The sequence below is a fragment of the Sorex araneus genome, chromosome 11 (genome assembly GCF_027595985.1).
Source record: "Sorex araneus isolate mSorAra2 chromosome 11, mSorAra2.pri, whole genome shotgun sequence".
NCBI lineage: Eukaryota > Metazoa > Chordata > Mammalia > Eulipotyphla > Soricidae > Sorex > Sorex araneus.
The window spans coordinates 31,048,794-31,059,245 of record NC_073312.1 but is presented as its reverse complement, the minus strand read 5'-3'; the positions used below and the strand labels follow the sequence as shown (position 1 = coordinate 31,059,245).

Genomic DNA, 10,452 nt, shown 5'->3' with positions numbered 1-10,452 from the left:
TTGAAGTTTATACAGTATTTCATCCAAAGTGCACTTTGGCACATGTCAGAAACAAAAAGCAAAAATGGTCATGTGGTTAATGATTTTTAATCATTATTATTGATAATCAGTGTTTTTTGAGTAAATTCAAATGATTACAAAACTCCACCAGGGGAGGGATAGAATAGACAAATGAGAAGCAAAGGGGGCCAGGTCAGGTACAAAGTTAACATATAAAAGATGATAAAGAATGATAGAGACAAATATCCAAATCACACGCTCAGCAACACTGAACTCAAGAGACCCAAACTTATACAATTGAACTTACAAAGGTGTCTGTCAAGAGGTCAGGCTGGAGAGGGGTGGGGGGCTATGGGAGGAAACCTGGGAACTTCAGTGGAGGGAAATTGACACTGGTGGTGGGATTGGTGCTTCAACATTGTATATCTAAAACTTAACTATGTAAATACAGTGCATTAAAAGAGAGAAAAGAAAAGAACTCCACTCTTCAGAGAGGGTCAAATGATTTATTAAAATGTTAGGTCACATGTTTACAATAATGTTAACATTTATCTTACCTCACCACCTTCAAAGTGTTAAAATCCTCCACCAATGTCATTATGTGACTTCCATTTCCCAACACCTTCCCTACTCCACCCCAATTTGTATTCTCAGTTTTGTAATACAGGGCCAAGGGTTATTACTTGATATTACCATTCCTTTGCTTCTTTCTCCATGTACCAAAGGTGAGTAAGATTACCCAATATTTGTCTCACTCCCTATGAGAAGAACATGATGTCCTCAAGCTACATCAAAGTTGCAAGAAACTTCATGATTTCATCTTTCCTATGGCTGCATTATATTCTATTTAATGCACCAATACTTTGTCGAGGGGAGAGTGCACTTGCAGGCTCTCTGGGAGGCTCTGTCTCACCACCCGCGTTCGGTGCTCTGGAACCGCAGTGTTTGGACTGGATCGGGACGGCCGGTGGTCAAGGACAGGCGAAGGAAGAACGAGGACCAAGCTGGTTGCTGATTAGTTACCGTTTGTTCAATCTTTCATCTTTCTCATCTCCCGCACTCCCAGCTCCCAGCTCCAGCCTCTCTCTGGATCTACTGCTCAACTGCTGCTTCTCTCTGGCTTCTCTCTCTCCTCCTACTTGTCTCACCCACCTTGCCCTCTAGGCTACAACCAGCCAGGTAGCCAAATCAACATAAGAAAGCCCTTCCTGAGGGCAGGGCACTCCAAAGCCCTTCCTCACTCTTAAGGTTTTTTTCTTTTCCTTAGTCCAGGAACTTATTAACATCTCAATACTAGTTATTTTTGTATGGACATAGCAAGGGATACATTGAGGCTTGCAAGGCAGCTCTCCTGGCAACATCTTGCCACAGGCTCAGACCACAGCACTCAGGCCAGATTAATCATTCCTCACCCTAGCAGGGTCCAAATCTAGTATCACTGTTTGGATCATGACAGCATTTGTCCATGATCAAGCTCTTAACTTATAGTTAAGCATTAGGCACTTTGGCCAGGCCCATCTCGATGCCAGGGTAGCACACAACTCCCCGCTTGCCCTGGGTCCTTCTTGTCCCACGTCGGGACTGTGCTTTGGGGGTGCTAGGAAGTAAGGGCAGCTGAGGCTTAGGTCAAGAGAACAGATGCCCTGTTGGAAAATATCATGTAGAGTCAAATGACTCCCAGGTTACAAAAGCATAACATTTATTAATTCTTCCTGTGTCCATACAAAAAGGACTTGCTCTGAATAAACTATGCAAAGGACTCAAGGAGAAGAGAAAAACATTATTTACAACTCAAAAGAACACCAAGAAAGAAGCTACAAATAAACAAAGAGGAATAGGAGCACTGTAACGGGAGTAACCCAATAAACCTAAACTACTGAGGCTAAGTTATCCTACACACTTTGGTACATTACAGAAACAAAAAGCAAAAATGGTCATGTGGTTAATGATTTTTAATCATTATTATTGATAATCAGTGTTTTTTGAGTAAATTCAAATCATTACAAAACTCCACCAGGGGAGGGATAGAATAGACAAATGAGAAGCAAAGGGGGCCAGGTCAGGTACAAAGTTAACGTACAAAAGATGATAAAGAATGATAGAGACAAATATCCAAATCACACGCTCAGCAACACTGAACTCAAGAGACCCAAACTTATACAATTGAACTTACAAAGGTGTCTGTCAAGAGGTCAGGCTGGAGAGGGGTGGGGGGCTATGGGAGGAAACCTGGGAACTTCAGTGGAGGGAAATTGACACTGGTGGTGGGATTGGTGCTTCAACATTGCATATCTAAAACTTAACTATGTAAATATAGTGCATTAAAAGAGAAAAGAAAAGAACTCCACTCTTCAGAGAGGGTCAAATGATTTATTAATGTTAGGTCACATGTTTACAATAATGTTAACATTTATCTTACCTCACCACCTTCAAAGTGTTAAAATCCTCCACCAATGTCATTATGTGACTTCCATTTCCCAACACCTTCCCTACTCCACCCCAATTTGTATTCTCAGTTTTGTAATACAGGGCCAAGGGTTATTACTTGATAGTACCATTCCTTTGCTTATTTCTCCATGTACCAAAGGTGAGTAAGATTACCCAATATTTGTCTCACTCCCTATGAGAAGAACATGATGTCCTCAAGCTACATCAAAGTTGCAAGAAACTTCATGAGTTCATCTTTTCTATGGCTGCATTATATTCTATTGTGTTAATGCACCAATACTTTGTTACTCATTCATCTGTTGCTGAACAAATTCATGATTTATTTCTATATCTTGGCTCTTGTACTCAACATTGTAATAGACATAAGAGTATATGTATTTTCACACATTTTATGTGAAAAATTAATAAATTAATGGTTTTTTTGTTGAGAGGTAGGCACCAAGAAATAGAAATACTGAGTTATGTAGAAGTTCTATTCTGACTTTTTTTGAGAAGCCACCATGCTGTTTTCCATTAAGACCAAAGCAGACAATATTTTAACCAACAGTGAATGAGAGCTTTTTATTCTCTACATCCCCACCAACACTGATGCTTTTCAACCTTTATATATACATATATATGTATATGTATATATATGTCTAACTATTGGCATAAGATATCTCACTGTCTTTCTGATTTGTTTTTCTAACACCTGATGAAGAACACTTTTTCTTACTCTCATACATTTACCTTTATGTAAGTGTCTGTTCATCTCTCCCCACTTTTCGATGCGTTGTTCATATTTGTGCCTTGTGTATTTTAGATATTAGCCATTTATCTGAAGTACTGTGTGCAAATATTTTGTCCTTCTCAGAAGGGTGTTTTTGTATTTCTCTAAAAGCTTATGAATTCCCTTTGACGGGTAAGCTACACTCATCTTCCATTGGTGAACATTTTAGTTCTCTCTATGCCAAAGTTATCTGCTGTGTTTTTCCAACAATGATTGTGACCTCATTATCATTCAGACAGCACATACGTCAGCATCCAATCCTACCCTAGTATTTATTTTCATGGCCCTTCCATTTAATGATGTTAAATTCCATATATCAATTGTCACAGGTAAAGATACCAAAAGTTTGTTAGGGAGGATTTTGGGGTATTTTGGGGAAGGGGGGAACCACATCCAGCTGAGCTCAGAGCTTACTCCCAGTTCTGTGCTCAGGTATCACTCTTAGCACGGCTCAGGGATCCTTATGGGGTGCCAAGGAATGAACCCAGATACAAGGCAAGTTCTTTACCAAAAAGAAGAAAGCTTGACAGAGCTGAGAAAGAGATGGTAAATTGCAATAAATAATAAATGCATGCACGTGGGACTCAAAAACTACAATAGCCTTTAACATCACTGAAAGTTGGGCTCAAGGTACATTAATTAGATCTCTATAGTGATCAATCATTGCATATATGCTAGTCAGGAGAATAAATATTTTCAGCAATGAAGAAAGCTGGTAGATGACATCTATTTATTGGCATCATTCCTGAAACCTAGACAAATAAGCCCTTTGGTCCTTTCTAAAGGTGGATGAAGCAAAATAACCCACTCCTTACTGCAACAGCCTACCGTGGCTCTAAAGTTCAGTTGCCTGGCTCCTTTCCCAAGGCTTCCTCATCCCCTCTCCCTCTTGTGACTTGCTCTGACCTTATGTGCCCCCGACAGCAGCTTCAGCACCTCCTGCTCCCTCTGCTTTGGAGCATGTCTCCCCAGATCACCCCACAGTTTTCACTCTATACTCAGGTCTCTGCACAGACATCACACCTCAGAGAGAGTTCCCTGATCCTAAAACAGACCACCCCATCCATCCTCATTCACATCCCACCCTTATCTATGGCATCTTTTCCATATGTTTCTCACTTTCTTACCACATAGTGGGTATATATATATATATATATACTTGTTTCTTTACTGTCTGTTTTCCCCCAAGAAAGGAAGCCCCATGAGGACAAGGCATGGTCTCTCTATTCAACACTGTGTTCCTGGCCTGGATTATATCTGGCATAGGGTCAGGTCTCAGCAGGTATAGGGGAAATAAAGGAAAACTGCAAGTGGCTCAAGTCCCCTGCCTTCACTATGCCCCATTGCTGATTATTTCAATGCAGCAGACCTTCTGAGTGTGATGTCAGGATAATGCCAAGGCCTCTGCTGCCAGAGCATCTCCTGCCACTCAGCCTCTATTATTTTCAGAAGCTGCCATCTCTACTGAGCTGACATGACCATATAATTTAGAAGGTCATATAATTTAGAGATGCCTAGGGACAAGTTTATATGCCAAAAAAATTAAAAACTATAAAATTATATGAAATCCAGGGGGCTGGAGTGATAGCACAGCGGGTAGGGCGTTTGCCTTGCATGCAGCTGACCCAGGTTCGATTCCCAGCATCCCATATGGTCCCCTGAGCACCGCCAGAAGTAATTTTTGAGTGCAGAGCCAGGAGTAACTCCTGTGCATCGCCGGGTATGACCCAAAAAGCAAAAAAAAAAAAAAAAATTATATGAAATCCAGCCAAGCTAATTATAGCTCCAAGGCTTAACGCTGCAGGCAGTGACTCCCATGAGAAAGTAGACACAGGATGCGATAACCGATATTTTCTAAATCCAGGAGTGGGTCAGGACACCTCTTCTCATTTAAGCAGTCATTGGCTCATCCAATCATTCTATTCACAGGCGAAAGTTTTACTCTTCTAATCCTTCCCTTTCAACCTGGGGAACAGACCAAATACCTGAAGATAATCCATCAGCCAAGGGTAGACCCAAAGTGGGTAAAATTTGAAGATCCATTTAAAAAGACTTTTGTCTTTGGTTTTCCATGAGTAGTCAACATTTGCCAATTCCCTGAGCCATGTGGAAGTTTGGCACTGCTGGCCAGGGTCTGAAGTTCGCTTCCCTTTACAAAGAAGATGGGTCAGAGCTGCAGCCATCAGGCTGTAAAGAAACTCATTCAGGACTATTTTAAGGCCAACTGGCAAAGCTCTGCATATATTAGTCAGAAGGCATTCATTTCCTCTTATAAGCCCCAGAACAGTCAGATATGGAAGCATCATTTCATTAGAACACAACCTGTATCTTCTGTGAGATCAGAGAAAGAAAGCTCAGAACACTCTTCAAAGTGTGATATGTAAGGGTTAAACTGCAATCTTTGTTCTACTCTGCCTGGACCCTTTGAATTAAGTAATGTCTCTCCATGTTTGTTGAGAAAGTTAGAAGCATATGCGGGTAACTAAGAAGCACAGGTAGCCAGGGAGGGAGGCAGAGGTAGGAGTTCTGACCAGCGCATTCTGGGAACCTCAAAGATATGAACAGATCATAAATCATGAAGCTGACTAAAACAGAAGAGGACCCAAATCCACCTGTTACCTTGTTGGGAAGAGGAGTGGGCCACCAAAACCATTATTAAATGTCTACGGGACCTAAAACAGAATGTGCCCACCACAAAGTTCCTAGGCAACAAGGGCTCCCCTGGCTCCCCTCTAAGTCCCACATTGTGGCCCTCCTGCCTTAGTGTACTCCAGTGTATTGTCACTCCTCAACAATCAAGAAATTCCATTGTTTTGTCCTCCTCTTTGTCCCATGAGTTGCTACGTTGCCAGGAAAACAAAAAAAAACAACTCTGAATCCCTACTCTGAGCCACAATTTCAGGCAATTGCTTAGTTGTGGTCTATCTTTTTTTTTTGGGGGGGGGGTATTTATTTATTTATTTATTTATTTTTAATTTTTTTATTGAGTCACCATGTGGAAAGTTACAAAGTTTTCAGGTTTAAGTCTCAGTTATACAATGCTCAAACACCCATCCCTTCACCAGTGCACATATTCCACCACCAAGAATAACAGTATAGCTCCACCCCGTCCCCCCACACCCCTAGCCCCCCACAACCCTAGCCCCACCCTGCCTGTGTAACTGATAAATTTTGCTTTACTTTCACTTTGATTGCATTCAATATTTCAACAAAACTCACAATTATTTATTGTTTGGAGAGTCTCCCCCCTAAAGTCAGACCTGCTGAAAAGGAAGCATTTGATAATTTGTTTTCCATTCCTGAGAATGAAGAGGTATGAGGTTGAGTGACCGCACTTAGCAGCCTCACGGTTTTGGGTTTCTGTATTTAAGTATTTTAGTAACTAAGTCCATAGAAATATCTGCCAGAAATTGCATCACTGCCAACCTGTACTTCTCAGTTATATTATATTCCACATATGAGTGCAATCTTTCTATGTCTGTCTCTTTCTTTCTGACTCATTTCACTCAACATGATACTTTCCATGTTGATCCATTTATATGAAAATTTCATGACTTCATGTTTTCTGACAGCTACATAGTATTCCATTGTGTATATGTACCAGAGTTTCTTTAACCAGTCATCTGTTTTGGGCACTCTGGTTTTTTCCAGATTCTGGCTATTATAAACCCCTCCACGACATTGAAGACACTGGTATCTTCAAAGCTGACACGCCACTGGCCAAGCAAGTGAAAATAGAGATAAATAAATGGGACTATCTCAAACTAAGAAGCTTCTGCACCTCAAGGGAAACAGTGACCAAAGTACAAAGACAATCTACAGAATGGGAAAGGATATTTACACAGTACCCATCCGATAAAGGATATACAATGCACTCGTTGAACTCCACAAGAAGAAAACTGCCTACCTGATCAAAAAATGGGGTGATGAAATGAACAGAAACTTTCCCAAAGAAGAAATCCGAATGGCTCAGAGGCACATGAGAAAATGTTCCACATCACTAATCATCAGGGAGATGCAGATCAAAACAACAATGAGGTATCATCTCACAGCACAAAGACTGGCCCACATCCCAAAAAACAAACACAACAGGTGTTGGCGGGGATGTGGGGAGAAAGGGACTCTTCTTCACTGCTGGTGGGAATGCCGATTGGTTCAGCCCTTTTGGAAAACAATATGGACAATTCTCAAAAAATTAGAAATTGAGCTTCCATTTGACCCAGCAATACCACTCCTGGGAATATATCCCAGAGAGGCAAAAAGGTATAGTAGAGATGGCATCTGCATTTCTACGTTAGTGTGGTCTATCTTAATGTTAAATAATTAAATCTCCTAGCTTTCTTGCCTAAAGATGTTTCCAGAGCAATTGGTTAGGCAAATTACATTACAACAAAAGAGCTGTTGGAATGTGGCTCATTCAAATGTCAGTTCTCTCACACCAGGAGGGAAAGAGCTGCAAATCCCAAAGTGGGAAGAAAACAAACAAACAAACAACCAAACAAAACAATGGCCCAAACAAGATTAAGAGGTCTTAGAAATCTCCTCTCAAAATAAAGCACAAGGTCAATGACAAAAAAGACACCACACTGCCTTCGGGTTCATAAATTTATTGAGTAAAAACAAAATTAGATCAGGCATATTAAATTCGGGTCTGTTCGAACGTGACCGATGTCCGTATGCAGCAGAGACGAAATGAGGTGAGGAAGGGTAAGACAGTGCGCTCTGGCAAGCAGACACTGAGCAAAGCCCTCTTCCCTTCATTGTAAAGGCCCCACATTGTCACTGCATCAGGAAGCAAAGGAAGGGGAGCTGACAATTTAAAGAGCAGAGATGAAACCACAGGGAGAAAGAACTTGCCAGAGCAGAGAGGGCCAGCACAGCGAGAGAACAGACTGCGTGAGGGGCCTTTGGAGAACTGATTCAGAGCGGATCTGCGGACTCACTTAGGGAACACAGCCACCACATCATAGCCCTCAGGTGGAGTCATCCGCTCCCGGGCATGTGTTTCACAGTAGATTTGATCCTCTACAAAGAAATGGCCCTTCTGTTTCAGATTGGTGCCGCAGTCGGTGCACACGTAACAATCGGGATGGCGGTGTCGTTCTCTCAGCTTCACAAACACGCCCCTGCGGGAGAGGGGGAGAGAGAGGCGGAGGGAGGCGGGTGGGTGTCTGTGAACAGCGAGTACGGACAAGGGCCTCCAGTCACCAGGAGCTTACTCACTCTTAGGATCCAGAGTTATTTCTTTGGTTTGGTTTTGGGGCCATACCCTATGATGCTCCTGGCTCTGCGCAGGAATCACTTCTCGTGGGCTCAGGGGACCATATGGGGAGCCAGAGACTGAACCTGGGTCAGCTGAGTGCAAGGCAAGCGCCCAACCCCACTGTACTGATGCTGCCACTCCCAAGAGACGTTTCTATTGATGCCCTGCACGAGTCTCCCCCACTTCAAGGGAGCAGCCCTTACAGGTTCTTCATCTAAGGGCTCTCCAGCCCAGAGAGTCTCTCCGCCATGGGCTCTGGGGCAGGTGACCCACAGGCTCTTGCTGCTCTGCTGTGTCAGGCTAGACTCTCCCCCGGCCACTCCCCAAATGAACAGCACCCTGCCCTGCCACAAGTGCATTGCTGATCTGCAGGGTTCAAGGCCTGGGAAAGGCAGATACTTACACAATGCCAGTGCCACATTTTTCACACATGGGCAACTTTTGTGCATTTCCTATAGATGCGGCCACTTTGGTGACTGGAGCCTTTACACTTCTGAAACCAGTGGGTTTGTTGGGATCTCCTAAAATAAAAAAGCAATTAAATAAATAAAAACACATCTGGGTTGGCCAGAAAGTAGAAAACTACATTTTCTACATTTTCGGAATCAAACACATACTCACGTACAGTACATATATCTCTCTCCCACTCTATCTGTGTGCATACACTATATACACACACAAATTTAATATATGTATATATATTATATATATATATTTTTTATGTGTTCTAGGAGGATCATGTGTACTATACTCAAACAAATCTAGCTCTGCTGTGTGAGCCTAAGCAAGTTACTTAACCTTTCTAATCCCAAATTTCCTGTTCAGTAAAACAAGGGCTCATACTCCTCTCCACTGAGTATAAAAAAACTCCTAAAATACCATCCTCCCACAGTCCAAACATGGTCAGCCCTCAAAACACAAATTACTTTTTGAGTACAAACGTGCAAATACTGATAAAGGAACTTAAAAACGCTTACATGAACAAGATAAACAAAAACATTTTTGAGAAATGAAAGGCAATGTATTTGGATGTAAAAAACAAATCCAGAGAAGTAATTCTTTTTTTAACCCAACCTTTCCTGCCCCAGTCAGAACTATCATTCCTGTAGGTGGAGGACTCCCTCTGCTGGCCTCTGAATGAGAGGACTTAAGAAGTCCAGTCCCAGCCACTACTACCCAGGTCCACGTCAAAATTGACAAGCAATTTTGAAGATGCACAAGTGGGAGATGCGCTGGGTCATCACCCAAACCCCAAATGGGCTGGGGAGAGAGGACGGCATGTACAACACTTGCCTTTCATCCAGCTGAGCATAGTTTAATCCCCAGCACTGCCTATAGTCCCTGCAGCACTCCAGGAATGACCCCTGAGCAGATTAGCAAGAGGCCCTGAGCACAGTTGGGTGTGGCTCCTCCCAAACAAATAAATATATGAACAGAAGCACATCAGTTTTGTCTTGATCATGAAGTGGTTTTGGGAGAGCCTGGCAAGTGACCCGTGGTGTACTCATGTGCCAAAACCAGTAACAATGATGGGTCTCATTCCCCTAACGCTGAACAAGCCTCCAGTGCGGCACCGTTGGGAAGGGCAAGTAAAGAGAGGCTGCTAAAATCTCAGGGCTAGGACAAATGGAGACGTTACTGGGACCGCTCGAGAAAAACGACGATCAACGGGATGATGATGATGATGATGATGATGATGATGATGATGATGATGATGATGAAGAAAAAGGGGTTTGAGGCATTAAAAGGTAGATCTAGGCCAGATGTCTTTTTCACATCACCCCAACCTACGCCTTGCTCTACAACATCTCAGAAAGACCCAAGTGGGCAGCTTTATGGCTCAAAGCACCCCAAATTTTCTGGCTCTAGGTGCTGATGACACCTTGGCTTGCCTGTCCCTGTCAAAAATGAGTAAGTGGCAGCAACTTTGTAGAGGGCATGGCTGGGAAAGGCAAACTGTGTGCTCAAGGTA

General features: G+C 42.6%; 1 protein-coding gene across 2 annotated transcripts in view; it reads right to left on the bottom strand.

Moving 5' to 3' along the window:
* Positions 1–7,814: 7,814 nt before the first annotated feature.
* The window catches only part of PDLIM1 (PDZ and LIM domain 1), a 42,072-nt gene continuing 39,434 nt past the window's right edge, over positions 7,815–10,452 (bottom strand). For both annotated transcript variants that reach the window (XM_055119217.1, XM_055119216.1), the window contains exons 6-7: positions 8,884–9,001; positions 7,815–8,343 (exon numbers count right to left, since the gene is read on the bottom strand). In XM_055119217.1, coding sequence (XP_054975192.1) covers positions 8,157–8,343; positions 8,884–9,001 — 305 coding nt within the window. In that variant the 3' untranslated portion in view covers positions 7,815–8,156. The remainder of the gene's footprint in view (positions 8,344–8,883; positions 9,002–10,452) is intronic.